At 50.7% G+C, this 25,809-nt stretch overlaps 1 protein-coding gene across 2 annotated transcripts in view; it reads left to right on the forward strand.

Annotated features, from left to right (window-relative positions):
* The first annotated feature begins 688 nt into the window (after positions 1-688).
* PLCG2 (phospholipase C gamma 2) overlaps positions 689-25,809 on the forward strand; it is a 172,712-nt gene continuing 147,591 nt past the window's right edge. The window contains exons 1-2 of one of the 2 annotated variants that reach the window (XM_077133130.1): positions 689-728; positions 7,125-7,349. In XM_077133130.1, coding sequence (XP_076989245.1) covers positions 7,166-7,349 — 184 coding nt within the window. In that variant the 5' untranslated portion in view covers positions 689-728; positions 7,125-7,165. Of the gene's footprint in view, positions 729-6,827; positions 7,350-25,809 lie in introns of those variants that run through there. The other variant, XM_077133129.1, reaches the window with a different exon arrangement.

Below are 25,809 nucleotides of genomic sequence, written 5' to 3' on the forward strand. Positions count from 1 at the left end.
TCCAGATTACCTTTTTACAAAAAAAAATTATTGAGGTGAAATTCACATAACATCAAGTTAACCATTTTAAAGTGAATAATTCAGTGGCATCTAGTACACTCACAATGTCATGCATCACCACCTCTTTTTAGTTCCAAAATATTTTCATCGAGGAGTGCCACTATTTTGATCCTGTTTTACAGATGGGGTATTTAACTCAGGCCGAGGGTATTTGAGTGGTTTGCCCTAGGTTTCAAGGGCAACTTCAGTGAAGATGGCAAATTACACCAGGAACAGCCACCTCCTTGTGGGTGAATGTGAGAAGTATATTCAATGCAGAACACCGGCGTGCAGTAGGCGCTCCATAAATGCTACGCTACCGGGACAATCCTTTCTCTCCACCTCAACAAGCGGCCTTGTGCAGGTCACTTCCCCCACCGCTGCCTCAGTTTCCTCCTCTGCGGGGAAGGCCGGCCTCAGGAGGCGGGACCCAGGCTTGGCCCGTCCCCCCGCCGAGGGCCGGGTGCTCTGGGTGCCGGGAGGCGGCCGGGGGTGGGGCCGGGCCGGGCGCGCGGGGCGGCCCGGAGGAGTCACGTGGCGCGGGGCCGCGGCCGAAGCAGAAGTAGCGAGGGCCGGCGGCCGAGGGCGTGCGCGCCAGGGAGTGCCCCGAGCCCGGACGGCGGGCGAGCGCGCGCGTACCCCGGAGCCCCGGAGCCGCGGCGGGTGCGTCCGGGCGGCGGCACCGCCGAGTGAGTGGCCCGGCCGGGCGGGAGCGCACGCGGGGGGTCAGAGGGGGCGGCCCCGCGCCTGCGGAGGACCCGGCGCCCGGAGGGGGGAACCTGCGCCCGGGGAAGGGGGGACCTGAGCCCGAGGAGGAACTTGCGCCCGGGTGGGAGGGGGGAACCTGCGTCCGCGGAGGGGACCGGCGCCCGGGCGCACGGCGCGGGCAGGGGTGGGACGGGCCGTCCGGGGTCCCCGTCCGCTGTGCCCGGGGCGGGATCGGCCGGGGTCCAGGCGACGGTCGCCGGCCACTTCCTCGCCCGGGGCCGGCGTCACCTCGCGGGCCCGTGCCCCGGGCGGCCGCGGCTTTGAATGGGAGCGGGAGGAAGCGGCGCGACTTGTGGTTTAGGGGGGTCGCGCGAGCCCGCTCGTGAAAGGCTCGTCTGGCTGAGTGGTCCCGCGTGGGGTGGGGTGGGGGCGTCTTCTTTCCTGGCAGCCCCCGCGCCCGGGGCCCGCTGGATCTGGCAGGGGCCAGGCGGGCCCCCGGCACTTCCCCGTATCACACAGGTGGTGGCCAGGGGGTGGGGTGGAGGTGGGGGTGGGTGAGGGGGGCGATCCTGCGAAACGCCCAGCCCTCCCTCATGAGACGCTTGGGGAGTTTTCAGGGGATTCGTGGCCCTTCCCCACAATAACTATATGCATAGTTATGTGTGTACGTGTGTGTGCATTTTCCTGGTTATGTTTTAGAATCCCAGAGGGGTCTTTATTCCCAAAAGGGGAAGAATTAGAGGGAGAGACGTGTACCGTTTGGACAGCGCGGTGGGCGCCTAGGTGACGCCGGAGTCCAGGGTGGGCTTTTTGAGCGCCCTGAGGCACGAGGGAAGCAGGTGGTTTTGTCAGTCAGGCCTTAATTTAAATTCTAGTGACATCTGTGTCCCTGAGCAAAGTGTATGAACCTCTCTGAGCCTTGGTTTCTCCCCTGGGAGATACTGGGGCAATCCAAGGCTGCCGCCTGGGGCTGCATTGAGAATTGGTGCTTAGCTGTGGAAAAGGGGTCCATGTGGGGTCCCTCACTATAGCCCTGCAGGGGGGCCGCACGGAATTTGGGGCCAAGCACTTATTTCTAGTACAGAGTGAGTGTACGTGTGAGTGAGTGAGTGCCCTGCCTGTACTCATTGGGGGGTCTCTTTGATGCTAAAATTACCTAATGATGCTACTGTCCCCCCCCCCCCATGTTGAGGGTGTGGAGCTTCCCTTGAAGAGGCAAAAACACAAGTCCCGACCCCCAAGAATAGCCTGTTTGTACTCTGGAAGTGGAGGCAATGGAAAGTGCTGGTGAGAAAACTTTTGAAAACACTTCTTAATTTAGAAAACAGCCAAAACACACAAAAGAGAAAAGCTTATCCATTATGACATCACCTAAATTAAAGTCAGATAATTTCCTTTACCGTTTTCCACTTTCCCAAAGAAAGTTTTATAAAGACAGCCATTAAAAAAATGGAATTATTGGTTTGCAACTTATTTTTTCATTTAGTCTTGCAAGAATATCTTTTCAGTTCAGTGTCTGTCAATCTTCCTCATTTTTTCCCAGTAGCTACCAGCATTCTTTTATGTGTGTATTCCATGATTTATTTAAGAGACCCCCCACTGATGGGCAGTTAAGCTGTTTCCTTTTTTCTTTCTTTCTCTTTTCCTGTTACAAATGATGTTTCCAGGTTTATCTTATGCATGTTGCTTTTTGCACAGGGTGAGTTACTGGATCAAAGCATGTGCTTTCACATGTTCTTTGAGCTCACAGGTTGTCCTCAAAAAGAGTTGAACTATTTTACACTCCCGCCTAGAGTGGCTGACACTGCCTCGTTCCTCTCATGAAGACCTTTATCCTCTGATGCTGCACACAGGACCTGAGAATGTAAGAAGCAGAAATAACATCCCTAGAGCTGTAGGAATGGAGTTACCTCTTAGGGATGTGGCTGTAATGAATTTTAACAGTTGTCTTCTGGGATTTGGGATGAAATTCTTCTCCCTCCTCCAAACATGTACAAAGAGCATCGAAAAGAAGAAAACGCCCCAGTTTCCTGGTTCTGGTCTCTTTTTTGCAAAGAGAAGGACATGAAAAGCAGAATGGCAAAACCTCATATTAAATCTCAACTGTGCTTGTAGTTATACTGTAAGTCATTTTACAAGGTTACCCATGGGGGATGAGAAACAGGAACAAAAAGGGATTTCATTTCTTTTAAAAGCAGAAGCAGAGTGGAAATGGCCTGTGTTGGCCAGTGCCCTCCCATGGGGCAGAGGCCTGGAGACCGTCCTTGCCTTAGCTACTGAAGTGTCCTGCTCGGGAGCCCTGGGCCAGGAGCTGGCCGGGTTTGGGGTCCTGGCTTGGAGGATCTTATGGCCACAAGTGTCTGTTTCTGGTTCCTGATGAGATGCAATGTCAGAGACTTGGTGGGCTTCGGAGCTGGAAGGATGGGAAATCCCAGGGAAGGTTAAGTCTAAGGCCCTTCCAGAGCCAGAGAGAATGGTAGGATGCTGGTACCTTGTCCTGGCCGGTGGGGTAGTCAGGGGTAGGTAGTCAGTGTAATGACGTTAGTTCAGGAAGAGCTGAGGCGCTGGAAGCAGGTTCAGCTGTGTGACCTTGGATACGTCACTTAACCTCTGTCTTGAACAGGGTCTGCCAATTTATTTATTATCCGGGCAGGTTCTGCCAAGGGATTCTGAATTCCAGAAGGCAGGTGCTGAAAGAGTGGGGGTTCAGCATTCAGACTGGGGTTCTGATCCTGTACTCCCCTGATTTTCGTTACCTTGGTCAGGTAATTTCACCTCTCAAGAATTGTATTTTGTATTGAGACAAGTGAAAGGGAGCAGGTACGGCAACTGCTTGGCACCTGGGAAGGGCCCAATAAACAGCAGCATTACAAGGAGGAGCAAGGCCACGGGTGCCTCGTTTATCCCTTTTCCTTGGGTGAGAGGTGATAGGCAGGAAGGCCATTTCTGGCTTTCATTCTCAGGAAGTTCTCAGCACACCCTAGCATTCCTACCTCTGGGCCTTTGCTTATGCAGGTCCACCCTTTTTAAAGGTTGGATTCAGTTGTCTGCTTTCCCCAGAAGCTTTCCCCTGTCCCACTCCAGACTGGGCTTGGGACCTCTTTTCACTGCTCCCTCAGCCCCCATGCATGTATCTGCTGCTGCATGTCCCTTTTTACACTGTTCTGTTTCCACATAGGTATAATTCATGATTATCTCCCCAGCTGCCAGCTCTGCGGAAGTGCTTTGGCTGTGGGCATGGAGTAGTGGGAGGAGGGGGCAAAGGGCAAGGACTGGACTCCCTTTGCACCCCAGTCCCTAGGACTAAGGAGTTGGCCAACTGGCTGGTTATCTTGACCGAGGTCCTGCTGAATGCTTGGGGCTGTACCTACATTGTAGGTTTTAGGAGTGATTCCCATTTGACACATGAGAAAACTGAGGTCCGAATTTGGAGCCATTTGGCAGGATGCTGTGCAGAGGCGGAGCCAGAGTGGAAGCCCAGGCAGCTCTGGCTGAACACCTGCCTTTCACTTCCTGATCTCTGGAGAGGCCTCTCGCCTCCCAGTGGCCTTAGAGTAACAACTGTGCGCTGGCCGGATGGGTTTCTCTGGGGAGGGGAGGGGAGGGGAGGGATGAAAAAGATACACAGAGCATTTGGTGGTCATGGTAGAGCTACATCTAACCGCTGGCTGACTTTGTATAGTTGTTTCAAGGATGTGACACGTGCTGCCTCATTTAATCCAAAGGAGAACTTTAAGTGGTAGATACTGTTTTCCTCCCATTTTAGGGGGACAGAATTGATGCCCAAAGGGCTCGAGTGCTTCTCCTAGGGGCTGCAGCCTGCGGGGCAGTGGTCATCTCCTCCTGAAGAGCAGGCGTTGTGTCTAGGAGGTAAAGGGAAGTGACTTATTGTCAGAACTCAGGATCCCATGGCCTAGGCTCGCATCCTAGTTCCACTGCTTAGAAGCTGTGTGACCTTGAGCTAGTTACTCAACCTCTCTGAACTCTTTTGAAACTGCAGATAGACGTAGTCTGTGTCTACTTTGTGGTGTTGTGTGAAAGTGCTCTCGCGGTGCTGGCAGCAGCCCGGGTGCACGCAAGCCCTCTATGGTGAGCTCTTTGTTGCTGTGGATAGGGTTCTCTTTGCACTTCTTGGATGCCCCTCATTCAGCCTGCCTAGGCTCTCAGCTTCTTGTTGGTTGGTGCCATCTTTCCAGTTAACTGCCCTGTGCTGTTCCTTCCTTATGCCCCACCTCCCTTGGCACTGATAGCAAAGTGTGGGGTAGTTGCATTCCCATTTTTGATAAAGCTGGTGTTGAATCCCAACTTTGGTACTTACCACCTGTGTGACTCTAAGCAAGTGACCTAGCTTCTCTGAGCCTCAGTTTCTTCGTCTTTAAAATAGACATATTAATAGTACCTACTTTACCAGGCTTTGAATGGTTCATTCATTCAATAGGAATATATATATATTACCAATCTCCAATTTAAGTGCCAAGGCCTCAGCAGTGGACGAACAGGTAGCAGAGACCCTGTCTTTTCTGCCGAGAATGTGCACAGTCTAGTAGAGGAGATAGAAAATGAAGAAATAAACTGAGTGATGCCAGCTGGATAGGGGTGGCTGCTTTGTAAGGGGGTGGTCAGGAAAGGTCTCGCTGCTGAGGTGCATTTGAACAGAGATCCAAAAAGAAGTGAGGGAGCAAGTTGAGTGGATTTCTGGAAGGAGAGCTTTCTAGGCCTGTGCAAAGGTTCTGTAGCAGCATTGAGTTTGGGGTGATCAGGGGCAACAAAGCAGATCAACATCACTGGAGCAGGCAAGGCAAAGAGGGATGGGAAGTGAGGGGCAGGGAACAGCCTTGGAGGGTCCGGGTGAGGGGTTTGGATTTGACTCCCCATGAAATGGGGAGCTGCTGCAGAGTTTTGAGTAGAGTAGCATGATTCAACTCATGCCGAGAAGATCCTTCTGGCTCCTGGTCTGAGAATTGACTTTGGGTGCTAGGGCAGAAGCAGGGAGATTCATGAGCAGGCATTGGGGATAATCCAGGGGAAGACTCCAGGAAGGCCCAGTGAAAGGGTGAGAAGAGAATACTTGTTTGGCTGACAGATTGGAGAAGAGGATTCTGTTTTTTTTTTTCTTCTTTTTTCCCCCATCATCATGGAGGATTCTGGTTTGGCTGACAGATTGGATATGGAATGAGAGAGTTGAAAGAATGATGACTCCAAGACTTTGGATCCGAGCACCTGTAAGCAACGAGTCCGATATTGGATCCGAGTCCGATAAACAACGACTGTTCACGAGACTCAGCAGTGGTCGAGAGCACAGGGATTGTGCCATGCCAGGCTGTGCTGGTGGCGTAGCTTTTCAGCCTTCCGGTTGCTGGTGTCACGCTGTTCTAGAAAGGACCAGAGGGAGGTTTGGAGAGTTAAGCAGCCTTTGCAAGGCCACGTGGTCAGCAAGAACCTAAACCAGGATTTGAACACGACACAGCTGGCATTTTTGCATTTCTGTCCCTTTTCTCCATTTCTACGCAGGGAAAGGAATTGCTTCTGATTTTTTTTTCCTGTTTCTGTCTTAGTTTCCTGGGGCTGCCATAACAATGTGTACAAATTGGATGGCTTAAAATGACCGAAAACTATTCTCGCACAGTTCTGGAGGCTGGTAGACTGAACTCAAGCATTGGCAGGGCCCTCCCTGGCCCCTTCCAGCCTCCATGGGTGGCAGCCATCCTTGGCCTTCTTGGCCGGTAGTTGCGTCACTTCCATCCCAGCTTGTCATTCTCTGTGTCCAAAAAGTCCCTCTTAGAAGGACATCATCCATATTGGGTTTAGGGCCCACCCTGAGGCAATGGGACCTCTTCCTAGCTTGATCCCATCTGCAGAGACCCTGTTCCCGAACAAGGTCATGTTCACAGCTTCCGGGTGGATGTGAGTTTTTGGAGGACACTATTCAACCCAGTACAGTCCCCGGCTTTGCTCAGGGAGAGAGGGATGGTCGGAAATCTCTGGGCAGGGTGGGGCAGGTTGTTGTGGGGTGAGGGGGTTGAAGGTTGGTGAGTGGGGGCTGGTCCAAGCTGCTTTGGCTATTCAAATATTCTCCAGGAGAAAAGCTGCGAGGGGAAGAGAGCTGGCTATGGCCAGGTAGGGTGCTTTGGGTATTCAAATCCCAGGTAGCGGTTGGTGCAGGAGGGATCCCTCTCAGCACGTTGACTCCCACTTCAACCCTTGTGTCCCAGTTGGGCTCTCCGAGTGGCCGCCGGTTCCCTGCCACTGGAACCTTCTCCCAAAGTGCACTTGGATGAGCATGAGACAGGATTTTGGCTCCTGAAACCCATGCCCTGTTGACTGCATTTCCCCCCAGCCAACTACAGTCAGTTCACCCTCTTCTCTCCCTCTTGCAGCCTCAGTGTTCCCCCCCAACCCCACCCCGGAGTGCCCGACAATGGCGACCGTGGACAACCTTCCGGAATATGAGAAGAGCCAGATCAAGAGAGCCCTGGAGCTGGGGACGGTGATGTCCGTGTTCAGCTTCCGCAAGTACACGCCTGAGCGGAGGACGGTGCAGGTGGTCATGGAGACCCGGCAGGTGGCCTGGAGCAAGACGGCCGACAGGATCGAGGGCTGCCGTGAGTACCGCCCGCCGTGGGCGCTGCGAAACCCGAGGCCACAGGGAGCGGCTTTGGGGCAGATGGGATGGGGGTGGGGGTGTGGGGGGGGAGGCCATCCTGGGAAGACCTGGTCGAATCACCTAGCGGAGGCCAGAGTGGGCACCTGGAAATGAGGTGCCGGCGCTTCTCCTGGGGGACAGGGCTGAGTTCCCGTCTGCAGCATCAGGGGCTGGGGGGCTCTTGGGGTCTCAGGGGGGCTGCCGTCCTCGGGCGAGCTGGCCTGAGCGTCCCCCGCTGGCTTCTGGAAGCTCGTGGCTTGGTAGCCGCACACTTGCTTCGTCTCACTGCAAACCACAGCAGTGAGAGGCTTTGCTTTAACCTCCATGGACAGGGCAAGTCGTTGAATGGGTTTGGGCTTTCAAATCAAGTCTCAGCCCTGCTGGGGTGCCTTCGCTTCCCACCCCCGTTGACCTGCTTGGTTCCTGAAGTTTCCAAGACTGTTTTTAACAAAAGGCGTAAGGGGACTTAAGCAATTATTAGTTGCAGATGCTTGTCTTACTTTGTATACTTTTAAAACAAATTATTTAGTTATTGTTTGAAAAATGTATTGTGGTAGCATGTATGTAGCAGAAATTTTTCCATTCTAACAGTTTTTAAGAATAACATTCCGTGGCGTTAATTGCATTTGCAGCCTTTTGCTACCGACACCGCCATCCATTACCAAAAGTTTTTCATCACCCTGAACAGAAGCTCTGTACCTAGTAAGCAATAACTTCCTATTTCCCCCCTTCCTCCAGCCCCTGGTGACCTCAAATCTACTTCCTGTCTCCATGAATTTGCTTATTACAGATATTTTACATAGGTGAAATCAAACCATAGTTGACCGTCTGTGTCTGACTTATTTCACTTTGCATAATGCTTCAAGGCCCCATCGGGACACCACTCCTTTTCACAGCTGAGTAATGAGTCCACTGGGTGGGTGCACCACATTTTCTCTCTCCGCTCGCCTGTTGATGGGCACTGGAGTTGTGTCCACCTTTTGGTGTGAATAATGCTGCTGTGAACGTTTGTGTGCAAGTATCTGAGTCCCTGTTTCCAGTTCTTTTAGGTATATGCCTGAAGTTCTCTGGCATATAGGTAGATAATAATTGTACATTAACTTTTTGAGCAACTGCCAAACTCTTTGCCCAGTGGCGACACTGTTCAGCATTCCCAGCAGCAATGGACGAGGCTCCCCGTTTCTCTGTATCCTCACCAACACTTGCTCTTTTCTGGGTTTTAAATAATAGCCATCCTAGTGGCTGTGATGGGCTATCTCATTGTGGTGGTTTCCTAGGTTCTTATTGACAAATTGAAATATACACTGGGGGAAAAAATTAATTAACTCATAAATAAGCATCTCTCTTTCTCAGCCCCATCCCATGCTCTGGAGACAAACTCACTGCTAATTTCTTTGATTTTCCAGAAATGTTCTGTTCTTGTATAATGTGTGTACCATGTTTTTTTCTTTTTTCTTTTTTTCTTTTTACACAAGTGAGAACCTACCACATAGGCTTCCTTTTTTCAAGTAATAATCCTTTTGGAGGCAGCACCTTTTCAGTATTATGGAGCTGTGTTATTTGTTTGGGGTCAGTAAGCTTTCCTGCCCGTGGTCACAGTATGACAGTGTGACCCATAGCAATGGACATCTTGGGCTGTTTCTAGTCTTTCGCTGTTCAGATCCGTGGTGCAGTGATTGCATAGTCCTTTTATACACGGGTCACAGGCATCTCCCAAGGGTGACTTTGGATGTGTTATTTCTGAGTTAAAGGGTAGGGTGCATTTGAACTTTGAAGGGCAGACCAGTGATACCCCCCAAAAGACGTTACCCCACTGGACACTCCAGACTCCAAGGCCCGGGGGTCCCCAGCACTCTTGTCCACACTGCAGTGTGCTGCGTTTGAATTAGTCCTTCGCAGGGGGCTCTGGGGGCTCGGCAGAGGTTTGAATTTGATTTCTCTGGCCACTAAGATTAAGCAGCAGGGGAAAGTGTCTGCCGGCCTGGGAGCCCACAGCCGGAGGCCTGGCTTGGAAATGCCTGTGTGGAAGCAGTCACCACTGCTCCCCATTCCCTGTGTGCTGCTGCTCAGAGACAGACTGGGGGTGGAGGGAGGTGGGTGGGGGGCGCAGGGGCTGGAACAGGCGCAGTGGTAACTACAGGTGGGCCATGATGCGAGCGGATTGTGCGCCCTTTTCCCCTTGGCCTGTGGGAAACACCTTGGAGGCTTTTAAACATATACAGGACTGCCCCCTTTTGATTTAGTGACACCAGGTGGCCTGGGACCCAGTATTTTACTAAGTGCTCCAGGTGGTGATCCTGGTGGCTGGCCAGGTCTGGTACTAGAGGGCCTTCCTCCCTCCTCCTCCCTGTCTTCCTCTCTTCTCCTTCCCCCCTCCCTCCTCCCTTCTGCCCCCTCCTCCTGTGCTAGGCACTGTTCTGATACTGGAGACTCCCCAGTAATTCAATTAGATCTAAACCCTTAGGGCACCTCCATTGTTTCGTCAGTGGGGCTTGACTTCTGGCCCTGTCTGATGAGCTCTGCTGTCTTGAGCAGATCACCTCCGCTCTCTGCCTGTTTCCTCCCTGTTGAATGGGGCTCACACTGGTGCTCGCTGCATGGAGTTGTGCTTGGGAATGAGTAAATGAGTAAATGCACAGAAGGGGCTCAGCAGCACCCAGTGCCTGACAAGCACGTAGCAAAGGGAGTGGCTGGTACCGTTACTTTTGCCACTGTTGTTGCTGGCAGGAGCCTCGAAGTCACCTTGCATGTGGTGCTTTATCTGGAGGGCAGCGGGGATGCACCGAGGGGCCTAGGATCAGATCCGCATATTTGAGTCCGCTCTGGCTGGCCTGTGCGGGTGGCTGTGTTGGTGCTTGTAGATGGGCAGAAGAAAGAGGCACTTTTGGAGTGAAGAACTTGGAACTGGTGCTCCCTTGACTGCTTCGGCAGCACAGGCCTTTGGCCAGGTGGGACCATTTACTGCCCGTTTCCTGGCTGCTGAGTGATATCTCGAGGGTCGCATCGCAGCCCCAGCATTCCTGCAGGAGCTTGGTGGCTGCTGTGGGTGGGCAGGGAGCCGGAAGGAGCATGGATGGGAGTGTGGGTCCGAGGCACGTGGCTGGTGGCATAGACTTCTGGACAGTCACCACAAGCTGTGAGCGGGCCTACGTGAGTCTGGAAACGCAGGGATCCCATCTCCTATGTCTCATGCAGCCAGCAGCCTCAGCCAGGGCTATTTTGCTCCCTGGGGAGCATTTGGCAATGTCTGGAGACATTTTTGGTTGTCACATCTTGGGGACTGGCATGCTCTTGGTGGAATGTGCTGAGGCCCGGATGCTGCTGCAGACGCTACACCCCGCAGGTGAGCCCTGCCATAGAGAATTATCTGGTACAAAGTGTAACTGTGCCCAAGGTCAGGAAACCCTGGTCTGAAGGCATGTGCTTGCTGTGCTTAGAGCGCAATGTGCTTTGTTTGGGCATCTTGTGGTGGAGCCATTTCATTCGTTCAGTCCATATTGTCTGACGTTTCGGGTGTTGGTGTTTGACTCTGCTGAGGGGAACGGATGGAGTCCCTACCCTTGAGAGGAGGAGGCAGATTCAGAAACCAGCCACTGCAGGTTTGTAGGATTAATGTCCTTGGGGGTTGTGTGTGTGTGTGTGTATGCACACACGTGTGTGCTGGGCACTGTGGGGAGGGCAGGCACCTGTCTGTCTGAGTGGGAGGAGGTGGTAGGGACAGGGGTGGGCTCGGCATTGAGCTTCCAAGGAAGGATTTGCCAGATGGCCAGCGGGGTTGGCCATGCAGAAGTGGGATCGGGAGGCACTCAGATCTGTGGGTCTGAGATTCAGGCAGGGCTCAGGTGGATGATTTTCTACTCTCTGTGGTATCAGCTTAAGTTTCTTGGTGGCACTCTGCTGGTACATGGCCTGATCTGGAAGATTCTAGGATCTTCACTCACATTCCTGGAAGGCTGAGAGCTGGGGTGGGCTTGGATTCTTGACCCTGTGCCTGCTGCATGTCGGTCTCAGTGTCCCTGGCCTTCTTACATACCTGGCTGCTGGCTTCCCCCAGGGTGAGTATTTCAAAAGTCTGAGGCTGAAACTCCAAGGCTTTTTATGACTTTACCCTGGAAGCCCCAGAACTTCTCTTGTACCAGCTGAGTTCATGAAGCCCAGCTCAGGTTCGAGGGAAGGGAAATTAGACTCCACCCCTTGGAGAGGGGAAGGAAGAATTGAGAGCCGCCATCTTGGAAACATGCCTCAAAAAGCTGTGGACTCTGGATGCAGACATCTGGGTTCAAACCCTAACTCTGCCACCTACTAGAAGCATGACTGGAGGCAAATTATTAACTATTCCGTGCCTCAGTTTCTCTAGCTATCAAGTGGGATAATAATAGTTCTTATCTGGTGGATAAGAACTGGGAAATATTTCATAATTGAAACTTACTAACATAAGATAAAAAAGAAAACCAAAAAAAAAAGAAGAAAACCCACGGGGTGGGGAGCCCCAGAGCCTGGCGTTGATAGAGAAGTCCAAGGGACCTTGAGTGAACCACTTCACCCCTCAGCTCTCCATCTTCCTTTTGTCATCTGAGGGTGTTGGCCAAGGTGGGCTGGGAGCCCTTCCAACGCTGGCTGCCTGCACCTGCAGTGCAGCAGTGTGCCTTTCCTTCATGGCAAGTTGGGCTCTTCGAGTACGGGGTGAGAGCTTAAAAAAGTGCTGAATGTGTGGTTTTTGTTTCCTTCCAGTGGGCACTCATTGAGCTGACTCTGGGTAGAAAGGAATTTGCCACGGGGCCTCTCTGAGTTGAACATTCGGGGTGCTCCTGCCTCTCATCCACCTGGGAGGCCTGGACTGTGTCTTCGGAGCCAACCTGGTGTCACCTGTTTGTGGGGTCTGGGCAGGGTTGGCTGGGGCGATGAGCCACCCTGGAGGGCTTGGCCTGCGTCCTCCTTAACTGAATAGACTTTTATCCTGAGGTTTTTACTTTTCCTCATGCATGTTTTCTCTGCCTGGTTATTTTTGGCAAGTGACAGCTGCCCATGAATGGGGAGTTTTCAAACATAGGAGCTGTTCTGTTACCTTGGAGTTAGGTCCTTGGCTTGCCTGATGATGATGGTGGTGACGGGGACCCCGATTGGGACGGGGATAAGAACCCCTCTGCTGAGTGGTCACTGTGCACCAGTCCCTGCGCTAATAAGCCTGACACTAAATACTCACAGTGACCCCGTGAGATGGGAATTATCCCCCCTGGACTGTTCAGAAGACTGAGTCTGGGGGTCACCAGTGGCATGCCCGAGGCCGCGCAGCCAGAAAGGGGCAGAACTGCAATTTTTTTTTTTTTTTTTTTAAAGGAAAGACAGAGAGAAGGAAGGAAGGAAGGAAGAAAGGGAAACATTTTTAAACATTTTCTTGTTTTATTGTATTCTGTTTCTCCGTTTTTGTTACATGGGCTGGGGCCGGGAATCGAACCGAGGTCCTCCGGCATAGCAGGCAAGCACTTTGCCCGCTGAGCCACCGCGGCCCGCCCCAGAACTGCAATTTGAACTCATCCTTTCTGCCTCCAGAGCCTAGAAGGCCCCACCTGCTCTGTGTTGGTTTCTTTCCCTAATGAGCTTCGAGGTATCTGGTGCTGTATCGGAATAGAGAAGCTCTGTGCCTAGAACCCAGGAACGACAGCTCTGTTGAGATTTTCTTTGTGATGTCAATGGGGAAAGGCGCTGATCCCATGTGGGTGCAGAGGACGCACTCTGCCAGGTGCCGGGAGGAGGGGGAGCTGCTGGGCTGGGCAGCGGGGACGAAACGGACCCACAGGAGGGGACCGTGAGCCCAGCATGGACGACCGCTGACGGAGCCAGGCAGTGCCCTGGGCTCTACTGTATTTCAGCTGGTTCTGACTTCTTAGGAAAAAATGAATGTTTTTAAAAGTTATGTTATCTAAAAATAATTAGGAAGTATATGTCAGAAGAATACTCCTGTTGGAAGCTATGGGCTATAGTTAACAGTAGTATTTTAATACTCTTTCCTCCGCAATAACAAATATACCACACTAATGCTAAGGGTCAATAATGGAGGCGGATACGTGGTATGGGATTTTTTTTTTTGGGTGCATGGTCCAGCAATCGAACCCGGATCACCCACATGAAAGGTGGACATTCTAAGCACTGAACCTCCCGTGCACCCGATTTTTTTTTTTTTTTTTTGAGTAGTGAAAATGTTCTAGAATTGATGTGATGAATGCACAACTATGTGATGATACTGTAAACCATTGATTGTTCACTTTGGATGGGTTGTATGGTATGTGAATAAATCTTAATAAAGCTGCTTAAAAGAAATAGTATATGTCAAACTCTTGCTGGCATTCCAGTGTGCAAAAGTGATTCCCAGGCTCTATCAAGCATCCCATCGGGAATAAAATTCACCCTGTACATCTCCAGTGTCAATATATTTATTTATTTCTTGATTCAAGGGGTACAGCTTCAGTATCTGTTCGAAGGTGCATGGACTCTGGAGCCTTCGCATCTGGGTTCAAATCGCAGCCCTGTTCTAGGGGTGTGACTTTAGACCCCTGATTTCACCTTGTTGTGCCTCCAGGTCCTCATCTGTAAAATGAGAATAGTAAAAGAACCCGAGTCCTGGGACTCTGTGAGGATTAAGTGAATTAATAGATATAAAATGCTTTCCGCAGCACTGGCCATCACTCCAAATGGAAATAGCACCCATGAAATAATAACTCCCCACCCCCCTTCCCCACCCCCTATGCTTCCCCACCCTCCCCCCTGGTAACTTCTGATCTTTTGGTTCTATGAACTTGCTTATTCTGGCATCTCACAGAGTCTTTGCACCTGGCTGTGTTCACTCAGCTCGACGTGGCAGCCTCCTCCTTGCAGCGCCTCGGCTGGTGTGAGCGGGTCGGCTGCTTTCCACTCCGGCATCTGGGCTGCTCAGCTCAGCTCTGGCCACCCTTTAGGGAGGGTGGGCCAGATGTGCTCTCCTGCTAGAGAAACTTCTGGCTCCTTCTGGGCTGGTAGGCGAGGCTGGCTCCTGTGAAAGGAGCCAGTGAGGGTGAGCACAGCAATCAACAGTACCGTTTGGTCCCTGGTATTCTGGACAAGCTAGAGTTTGCCATAAAGATATTTATTTCCAGGTCCCGTCCTCCCTTAGCTTGGCCTTGCCCTCTGCCGTGAGGGTGACGGTATAGGACAGCGGTTACCGTGTGGTTGCCGGAGCCAGCTGCCTGGATTTGAATTTTGACTCTGTGTCTTATTAGCATGGGACCTTGGCAAGAGATGTAACCTCTCCGTGCCTCAGTTTCCTCATCTGTAAAATGGGTGAAGGACATCACCTCCCTTCTAGAGTCCTTGTGTGGTTCGGATGAGTTCCTGGGGTTAACTAGCTTAGAGCCCTGGAAATGGAGCAAAGCATGTCTACTTCATCGTGGTTATTCCAGGTCTCTGGGTTCCCGTGGCTATGGGCTGTGGTCTTTTTTGGGCTCCGAGAGCCTTCCTCTGGCTTTGGGGAACTCGGCATCCGGCCCACCACTCCCCCTGGCCATCGGTGGCAAGAGATAGGGAGAGAAGCTGCTGGAATGTGGATGAGGGAGCAGCAGCCGTTGCAGGAAGTAGGGCCAGCGCTGGGGCTCAGGTGTCTCACTCCGTGTAGCGAGGGGTCCCGAAGAGCTGCTGTCCTGTTCTCGAGAGAAGGATCTACTACGAGGTGTCTGGTGGTGAAGCCTTTTGGAAAGAAAGTCGTCCTTTCCCCGGGTCTGTCTTATAATAAGTATAGATTTTCACCCATCAGGCTCGTGAACTGCTGTGCGGTCTTTTGTTTTGGGAGAGTCTTAAGTGCTGTACGTCTTGAGGTTGAACACCAGCAACTTGGTGCCTTGTTTCTCCCTTCCTGGTGATGTCTGACCACGTGGCCACGTCCCCAACTGTCCCTACCCAGATGTGAGCTCTGGGGGTTCAGGGCCCCCACCTGTCCAGCCCACTGGGGACCCCCAGCACCCCCCGCCCCTGGCCTGGTCCCCTCAGAGCCAGGAGGTCCAGTGGAGATGGTGCAGGCTGGGGTAGCCTGGGCGCCTCCGTGACACTCGCTGTCCGGCCGCCCTCTGCGGTTCTGGCCTTGGCCCTGCCGCGTCCAGGCTGCGTGACCTTGGCCGGCTGCTCGGCTCCTCTGCTGCATCCACGCTCTGCTGTCCTGTCTGGGAAATGGGGTTACAGCAAAGCCAGCCCTGGAGGTTGGTAAATGTGCCGCGTACTCGGGACTGTCCTTGAAGAGGGCGCCGAGTGCTCGTGTCACCGTGATGGCTTGTCGGGCTGCGCCTGGGCATGCGGGAGGAGCTGGCGGGTGGTTGCGGTCATGGGCAGACGTGTCTCTGCCGCTGTCCTGCCATGTGGGTGGGCGTCCCTTTGGGCTGGGGGCCTTGGATTTGAGCTTGTGTGCACACAGGCGGCCACGCCCAGGGCTTCTCGCCTTCCCTGAGGCTGGGGGGAGGCTGGGGATGCTTTGGGGGACTGGGGAGGGCTGGAAAGGGCAGGCAAGGGGCGGGCGGGCAGCGGCTGCGAGATGCTGCTTTTTCTCCCATGGGTTGTGCTGGCAGCTCCATGTGGGAGTTAGTTTTGCAGGGTGATGTGTCTGTGTGTGTGAAGAAGGATTCTGTTGGGAGAAAGAAAAAAATGGGAACTTTCTCTTCAGGATGGAAACTAGCAACAACACTGATGTTAAGCAAAGAATGGCGGGAGAGCACGTGGGCGGGAACGGAGGCCCAGCGGAGCTCAGGAGGGCAGGCGGCACCGCACACCCCTGCTGGCCTTGGGACTCAGGGGAGACTGCTGGGTGCTCCCCCCACCCCTGTTTTCTACCTGGCTCTCCCTTGGGCCAGATTTCACTGGCCAGGTGTCCATGTCCGCAGCCACGCCCTGCTGCTCTTGGGAACATGCTCCAGCCACCCCAAGCCAGCCTGTCCTGGGGGTACCAGCCCCCAGCTGGCCAGAGAAGGGGCTCTGCTCCCCAGGATGGCTGAGGGCAAGCCATAGGTCCATTTCCTGTTCAAGAGAGCTCCAAGGTGGTCCTTGTTTTATTTGTCCTAATTAAAACCTCTTTTTTTTCTTATAAAAAGAATATGCACTCACTAGTAGGAAAGTTTTCAGCTCTAGATGAGTGAGGACTATAACCCTTAGCCTCCCCCCAGGAAGATGCTGGGTAAACACTTGGTGTACACTCTTCTAGAGCTTTCTTTGTGTAAGACATAGATACATTTTCACAAAGTGAAATCCTTTCATTTTTCCATAGTAATATGTTTTTTTTTCATTTTGTACTGCACAACCCTCCCCCTCCTCTCCCTTCCTGTCTTCTCCCTCCTTTTCCTCCTCTTTTTTAAAAATTTTAATTTGCGTTTATTTTATGATGAATTTATTCCTGAGCCATAAGTTTTTGTTTCTTCATTTTCTTTTGGCATATCTTTTTCTTGTGCAACCTCCTCTTCTGGTTTAGGAACAGTCTGTCCTTTTTCAGTAGGGACCATCTCGGTGTGGTCAGGGGAGCGCACGTGTGGGTTATTCTGACCATGCACTCCGTATGTCCCACAGAGTGTCTTAGGGACTTTGTCCACCTGATGTGCTCAGTGACCAGGGAATCTGCATCGAAACCCTTAGGCTCAGCATTACTCTCTGCAGTTTTTTTTTTTTCACATGGGCAGGTACCAGGAATCGAACCCGGGTCTCCAGCATGGCAGGCAAGACCTCTGCCACTGTGCCCCCATTGCCTGCCCTACCATCTGCATTTTTAAGCATGTGCAACAAAAATTCAGCACTCTTGGGGCCACTGACCCTGTGTCCAGCCCCGCTGTTTGGCCTGGGCACACCTCCCATACCCCATTGTAGCGACAGGATGGCACATGCTGCTTCTGTAAAGTGACATCTTTCAGATACTAGGTGGCTTTTCGGATATGTATACCTTGATGGCCTAACAGTTTCTCCGGTGTTCTTCAAGTGAACACGAAGATTTGAACCTTTTGGTTTGCATGATTTTGTGAGGTTTTCTGGGTCAAGTGAATAGCGAACTGTTTTCAGAGACCACCTCGGGCTGCTTATGGAAAGAGCTCCTCCTCCTTTTTGAGTTTGAGATTGGTATAGAGGATAAGACAGACCCCCACATGCTCAGGAGTGTGGCCTTTGGGGTCTGGCTACCTGGGTTCCAACCCTGACCTGTCTACTTACGAGACCTGTGACCCAAGGCAAGTTATTTAGTGCTCCAGTTTCCCCATCTAGGCCATGGGGAGCTCAGGGGCATTCACCTGTGGATTCTTGTAAGGATCACGTGAGTGAATTGTGCAGCAGTCCTTGGCTTAGAGGCTGACACATGTGCCAGAGTACTCAAGCACTCAACAACAATTGCTGCTACTATTATTATTTCTAGAACCTCTGTTTGGCAGATTGCAGGCTCTGAAGATGTTCAGGTCCTAACCTTGGAGCTTGTGACTTACCTGACATGGTGAAAGAAGCTTTGCGGTGTGGCCAGGTGATGGCTCTTTTGAGATGGGAGAGAGTCTTGGATCATCCATGTGGGCCCGGTGGACTCCTGTGGGGCCTTAGAGGATGGGGGCAGCGGGATCAGAGTCAGAGAGATCGGAAGATGCTGAGCTGCTGCTTTGAAGATGGAGGAAGGGACCATGAGCCAAGGAGTGCAGGCGGCTTCTGGAAGCCAGGAAAGGCAGGGAACAGATTGTCCCCTGGAACCGCCAGAGGGAACCAGCCCTGCTGACACCTGGACATTAGCCCAGCAAGACCCATTTTGGCCTTCTGACCCCTGTAATAGTAAGATAATAAATGTGTTCTTTTAAGTCACTAACTTTGTGATCATTTGTTACAGCAGCCAGAGGGAGCTAATACACTCTCCTGGCCAGCTTGGGGAAATCTTAATGTTTGCTTTGAATCTTTTCCATTTGCTTTTACTAACGAAAATATAAGTATAGCTAAATCCTCATGTGTACCTCTCCCTCCCTAGAAATAACAGTATCACACTTCAATAATGGTGTTATTGGTTAATGGTTAATGGAAAAAATATTTATTTCAAAAATTTTAACATCTGACCAATACATAACTATGTTTTGCAAGTCTTTACATAAAAGGCACCATACTGTTTGTCCCCTCAGCGACTTGCCCTTTTTGCCTGCCATGTTTGTAAGGTTTCTCTGCCATGATAGTGTTAGCTTTATTTTAACTGCTGTTTCATCTGTCCTCCTGGTGAAGGGCATTGGCTTTTGTCCAGTTGTGAGGTTCTTCTCATCCAAGAAACATACATCTTCTGTATAATTAAACGGCTGTTGTTTTCCACTGTATTTTTTTTTTCAACCTGTCTCCTATCTTTGTATACTGTGGAGTTAATATTTTGGCATGGCAAACCTTGGTCCGGGGAACATTTTTTTGGGTGAATCGTAGTCATATCCGTGATCATTTCCATGGGATAACTTCCTGCAAGGATTCCAGGGCGGAAGGAAAGGGTGTGCCATAAGTGTGGGGCGCGGGGCTCGGTTATCCCCCAGGACAGCCGCACCGGCCTGTCCACTCCCCAATCCTCGCCTGCATTTGGGCACCTACTTTGACATCTTTTACAAATACTAAATCTGTAGATAAAGCCAGGGTCTTTTGCTCTTTCTCCTCCTGCTTTGGCGTTTTTTTTGGTCCAGGAAGTGAAACCTTAGGGATGCTCAGCTCCTCTTGGCTGAAGGTTTGTGCTTCTCGCTGGGCGTCGTCGTGACCACGTGGGCACGGAGGAGACCCTTGGGTGCTGACTCTGTGCTGAGCCCTCGGCCGAGCCCTCGCTTTATTCCCACCACAACCTCATGAAGTTGGTATTTTCCTAATCTTCTTGAAGAGAAATCCAGTGTCGAGGAAAGTCAAGTGCTTTTCCAAGGCTGACAATTGGGGTGTAATTGCAGCTTTTCTGACTGCTCAGCTCATGGATTTGTTGATAGAACAGGTCACCCATCTCTGGCACTTGGAATATGAATTCTTCCATTTTCCTTTCCAAGGATAAGGCTTTGTGTGACCTTCCGTTTTTAAGTTGGTTGCAGAGACGTTTGGATGATGTGGAAGAAGCTTAGGTTGTTATCTTAAGTGAATAAAGCAGCCTTCAATGCTGTAAAAAAAAAGGAAAATAGTGTAGAAAAGGAAACTTGGAATTTACATCTATCTGTAATAACTGAATGTACATTGTACTCTCAAAACTGGGGTAAGTAATGACTGTAAAAATTTGTGATACATGAACTGAAATAAATGCTATTTGGTGGAGAAGCTGCAAAACAGAACAAAAACAAAACCTGTGGGTGTGCATAGGTGCCAAACAGAGTTAGTTGTGGGTGAAAAAGCCAGCCTCTAGCTGCTTGGGCGGGTGGTGTGTTTGTCTGTCCAGCTTGTGGCACAGCATGCCCTACTGAGTGCTCAGGAAAGTGTGCTGTTGGATGAACAATTAGCACCTTGACCAGGCTTCTGTTTTGTTTTGTTTTTTGAGGATTTTATTTTTTAAAATTTCTTAAAATAATAGCTTTATTGAGATGTGATTCACATACCGCACAATGTACCCATTTAAAGTGTAAAACTCAGTGGTTTTGATGTCTTCATAGAACTGTGCAACCATCGGCACAGTCAGTTTTAGAATATTTTCATCACCCCCTCTCCCCAATTCCATACCCTTTAGCCATCACACAGCAGCCCCCCCCCCCCCATTTATATTGAGCCCTTGTCAACTCCCAATCTGCTTTCTGTCTCATGCATTTGTCCATTCTGGATGTTTTATGTAATTGAAACAACAATATGTGACCTTTTGTGTATGACTTCTTTCACTTAGCGTAAGGTTTTCAGGGTTCACCCATGTCGTAGCATATATCAGTACTTCATTCATTTTTGTGGCTGAATAATATTCCGTTGTGTGTATATGGCACATTTTGTTTCTCTGTTCATCAGTGATGGATACGGGGGTTGCTTTGCCTTTTTGTTATTGTGAATAGTGCCACTATAAACATTCTTGTACAATTTTTGCAAGGACATATGTTTTCATTTCTTTTGGGTGTATACTAGGAGGGGAATTGCTGGGTCAGGCGGTAATTCTGTGTTTAACCTTTGAGGAACTGCCAGATGTTTCCCAAAGCAGCTGCATCGTTTTACATTCCCACCAGCCAGGAAAGTAGGGGAGTTGCAATTTCGGTCTTTTTGATTCTAGCCACCCTGCTGGGTGTGAAGTGGTCCCTCAGGGTGGTTGCCATTTGCATTTCCTGATTTGGTTTCTGATTTGCATTTCAGTGTTCTGTTTTAAATAGAACTCATGTATGATTTTTAGTTGTCATGATGTTTCCCCTCCAAATACTTAACTCTCCATGCATGGCTCCCTCTTACTTTCACTTACCCAGAGCCTCGCATTGCCCTCTGGCGCAGACTGGGTACCCACTCTACAGTAGATGAGTGAGAAAACTTTAGCACATGAGCACTGACACATCAGCAGAGATGTGATTCCTGGCTGAAATCCAGAACGACTAATTTTTTTAAAACATTTTTTATTGTGAAATATAACATATATATGTATATATATAAAGCAATAAATTTCAGAGTACATTCTTTTTTTTTTGGCATGGGGACGCACCAGGAATCAGACCCTGGTCTCTGGCATGGCAGGCAAGAACTCTGCCACTGAGCCACAGCCGTACCACCCCTTAAAGTACATTTTAACAAGTAGTTGTAAAACAGATTTCAAAGTTTGGTATGGGTTACAGTTCCACAATTTCAGTTTTTTCCTTCTAGCTGCTCCAAGACACTGGAGACTAAAAAGAAATATCAATTTAATGATTTAGTAGTCATACTCATTTGTTAAATCCTTATCTTCTCTGTTGCAACTCCTCTTTCTCCTTTGATACTTCTCCCAATAGTTAGGGATTTTTTGTCTATGCCCATTCTAACTTTTTTTCATGTTGAAAAGGGTGTCTACAATATGGGATAAGGGGATGGAACTGGTTGATGTTCCTGGAGAGACTGGCACCTCTGGGTTTCAGGACTTATCTGGCCTAGGAATCATCTGAAGGTTTTAGGTTTCTGAAAAGTAAATGTAGTATATGCAACTTCTGTAGGATCTCAGATAGAGCCCTGGGTATTATTTAGGGTCAACAGGAATGCTGTTGGTTGGTGTTTGGCAAACCATGGCAATTAGCAATATCTAGCTGAGGCTTGCATAAGAGTAGCATCCAGAATAGTCTCTTGACTCTATTTGAACTCCCTTAGCCACTGATCCCTTATGTAGAACCACTAATGTTGACCATTACTTTTGCTTTAGGGAGACAAAGGAACCCTTTTGAAGGTGGTAGCCTGTTTTTGTTTCCTTAACAGATGTTTCAAGTTTGCTCGGATGCTGGTGTGAGGTGTGACCCAGATTTTCCATCATCTCAAGGTTTAAAGCCTCAGCCAAGGGGATCCGTAATCAGTGAATCTTTTCATGGAGCCATGGAAATGTCTGCTCACTTCCTAACCACCCACTCTGTCCTCTCCACCCTCCTGTTTGGCTGTTGGCTGCCCCCTAAGGAGCTGGGGGAGAAGGCATTGGGAGGTGCTGCTGGTACTTGGACAAGAGAGTGGTCTCAAAACTTTGGGAGCATCTTGAAGGCAAAGTGATTATTGCATTTGTTAAGCACCTGTTATATGCCACCTCTGTGCAGGGCACTACACAGCTGTGTGTATTCATGTGATTGAGTGTATGGTTATTCATGTGTAGTCTCTAGCCATCACGATAGGCCTGTGAGTTTTCCCCATTTTACTGCAGAGTGAGCTTGAGTGACTTGTCCAAGGTTACCAAACCTTTTAGAGAAATTGCGTCAGCCCATGTTCCCAGTCACCAAAATCTGTAGGGCAGATTCCTCATCTTGCTTTGAAAGCAAGCCTGTGTTTCCTCATTCCACTTGCAGTGTTCTTCCAATGCCCCTCTCCATCCTGCTGCAGCCATCTGGACTGCGTCTAGACCAGTGCTAATCCAGTAGACATGTGATGTGGGCCACAGATGCAAGCCATGTGTGTAATTATTTAAAATTTTCTAGTTGCCACATTAAAAAAAGATGTATGAAAGAAACAGGTGAACATAATTTTAATAACGTATTTTATGTAATTCAACACACCAAAATATTATATCAGGATGTATACAATGTAATTATTGATAGTTTACTTTTTTTTTTGTCATGGAGTCTTCAAAATCTGGTGTGTCTCTTATCCCTACAGCATATCTCCATTTGGACCAGCACATTTTGAGTGCTCAAGAGCCACACATGGCCAGTGACTACCGTATTGGACAGCCCAGATATAGAGTATCCCTCCTTCCCCCCTTGTAAGGTTTATCCCACTTTCTTTGTTCTCCCCATCCTCTCCTTTCTTCTCCAAGCAGCATAGGTGGTTCTGTGTAGAGCTGCTGTGATGATTGTGATGACAATTCTGCTTTGCTTCTTGTGTGGTCAGGTCAGACTTTGATTTCCCATAGAGACTGGAAATGCAGACTTGTACATGTGTGCTAGCTTTGCCGTCTGCCCAGCGTCTGCTTGGATTTAGGTATGAGATCTGATTGCTGTATCTGAACATCTGTTTATAGCTGCGTTTCTGCAAATTACTGTGTAGTCACAACAGAACCTTCTCCTGGGGGCTGCCTGCATCCCAGGTGTCACCAGTGAGCTTGGTGCATGGCAGCAAGAGTCTGGGAGTCTGTGCATGGCAAGATCCAGAAGTCTGCATTATCACAGGGCTGTAGGACGGTCTGTTGACATTTGGCATAGATTGTCAATAGGTCTTGTAATTTGCAAATGAGTAAATTGCATGCACATGAAAGGATCTAGAGGCTGGTGGGGGGGCAAGGGTAGTGAGGGCCAGGGGTGCAGTTGGGGGCAGGGAAGTCTCACTGGAAAGGTGACATTTGAGCAGACTTGGCAAAGGTGAGGGAGTGAGCTCTGTAGATATTTGGGGGAGAGGGATCTAGGTATAAGGAACAACTGGTACGGCTTTTGGGGTCTGGCATGTTCTGAGAATAGGAAAGTGACCAAGAGCCATGCTGTGTGACGAGGGGCAACGTGAGAGGAGGGGAGAGTTGGGGGTTGGGGGGAGCCAGAGCCAGGTAGCTTGTGGCTTTTCCTCAGCAGCAATAGGAGCCAGGCACAGGACAGTTAGCAGTAGGGGACTGACGTGGTGCCCCTGGCTGCAGAGTTGAAACTGGCCTTCCGTGTGGTCAGCTCTGCTTCTGACCAAGTCTCCCTGGTTCACGTTCACATCTGGGGTTTCCATTTTGCATTTCTTACCAGCTGTGGGGGCTGGTTTCTCTGCAGGTCTCAGGTATCTCCCTCCTCCGGTGGCTGTGGGGACCTCAGGCAGAGGCCCATCATGTCATGTTAATGAGATAGTTTCTTGAAAGCAGCGGCCTGTGTCTCATCCGGCCCTCTCCCCTCTCCCATGTCAGGAGGAGGAGGAAGGCTGGGGGGTTGAGAAACTGAGCAGGTGTCCTGGTGTACCCATGCGTAGGCTGCAGTGAGAGGAGATGCCGGGGCTGGGGGTTGGAGGGGGTGGAGGGGCTGGGGGAGGGTGTGCCCTGGGAACCTGGGTTCTGCCCTCAGAGCCTGAAGTCCAGTTTACAAAGAAAGAGTCAGTTTCAGGCAGAAACACTATTTTCAGCTTAGTACAAGGTGGCAGTTTCTGGCTAGTGGAGCTGTGGAGACAGGAAGCTCACCCATCACTGCCATCATCATCATCGCCACTCTTATCTCCCCCTACCCCAGACCCCCAGCCCCCCTCCCCCAGCCCTGTTTCCCACCCCTCGCCTCCCCACCCTCGTCACCACCCCGCCCTACTCCCTCACTTCCCGCTGCCATCATCACCCCACCCCACCACCATTACCGGTCTCAGCACTGTTTATGTGGTACTTAGTATATGCCTGCTGTAGTCCTAAGAGCTGTAGTATGCTCCGTATTATTACTTGCCTAATCCCACTGCTCCTTGAGAAGGCAGAAACTATCGTTATCCCCATTTTTTACAGATGAGAACATCGAGGCACAGGGAGGTGAATTCTCCTGCCCAAGGTCCCACAGCTGGTCAGTGGCTGAGGTTGGCTTTGCGTGCAGGCTGATGAAGCCAAGGTGTTTCCTGCCACACCAGACTGCCCTGGTGCTGCTCCCCCGTTTTCTCCTGCACACAGAGCCCCTTGCTTGTCCCGCCCTGGCCCTGCTGCCCTTAACCTGGAGGGGAGGATCCGTACCGTGAGCCATCGCAGGTGCTGCCAGGATCCAGGGGCAACAGCCCTGTCCCTTGGGTTCCAGAGGCGTATCTGTGCCCGGGTGCAGGGCCTGCACACCCAGAGCCAGCATGGGCTGCGCGTGATGCCACGAGGGGCTCTTACTGGGTGGGGCTCTGGTTAACTGGGGATGCGTGCCCCACCTGGAGGGGCGGGCACGTTGCCCACTTCCTGCCAATTAGAACCACTCTTCTGTTTTCTGTAGGGAAGTCAGGATTCTGGATTCCTCTGTGAAATCTCTCAAGTCAAAACCCTGATAGGAAAACAAGGAAACCAGTGCTTGCCTGGCCAGCATGTGACCTGAATGTCCCAAACTTGCAGCCACTGCCTTAGATGGTCCTTGAGGGGACAGAGGACCTGGGTGGCTTCTCTGGTGTCCACACCTTGTCCCTAGCTCCTCTGGGGGGTGGGGGGCTGAGACTGAGACTCTCGGGACACCCCTTGATGCCATGCTGGCAAGCACCCCTTTTCTTGGGTCTGAAAACCCCGCCCTTTCTACACAGGTGAAGCCTGTTCAGAGGTGCAACCTAGCTCACCTCTCAGAATTGCACCAGGCTGCTTCTGCCTCTGAGGTTCTCCTCAGTGGGGAGGGCTCCATGCATGGCCTGAGGTCCAGCATTCCCCCACCCCACCCCTTTTAAAGATAAATGAGAGGTCTTGGATTTTTCCAGATGCAGCAAAGAGTACATTTCCTTTAGTTCCTCCATCTCCCAGTTCTACAGTTTTGCTCCTTGGAGACAGCCTCTCATATCCATTTCTTGTCTCCTTCCAGGAAAGTGCTGTGCAGACACATGCACAAAAGTTTTATGTCCTTCTAAAGCAGAGTTCTCTTGGACTCCTTTGTCTTCACGGAAGGGAAGCCAGATCCTTGTCCAAGGCATGACGGGACAGTAGGGGCAGGCCAGTGGGAAATTGTCCCAGCCGAAGGCTCCCTGGATATAGGTTTTTGACATATAATTCACATACCAAACGAGTAACCCTTTTATAGTGTGTAATTCTGTGGTTCTTAGTATATTCATAAGGTTGTGTGACCATCACCACTCTCTAATTCCAGAACATTCCATCATGCCAGAAAGTAATGCTGTATCCTTTAGTGGTCACTCCACCCTCCCTTACCCCCCAGGCCCTGCAACCA

The sequence above is a fragment of the Tamandua tetradactyla genome, chromosome 16 (genome assembly GCF_023851605.1).
Source record: "Tamandua tetradactyla isolate mTamTet1 chromosome 16, mTamTet1.pri, whole genome shotgun sequence".
NCBI classification, from domain to species: Eukaryota; Metazoa; Chordata; class Mammalia; order Pilosa; family Myrmecophagidae; genus Tamandua; species Tamandua tetradactyla.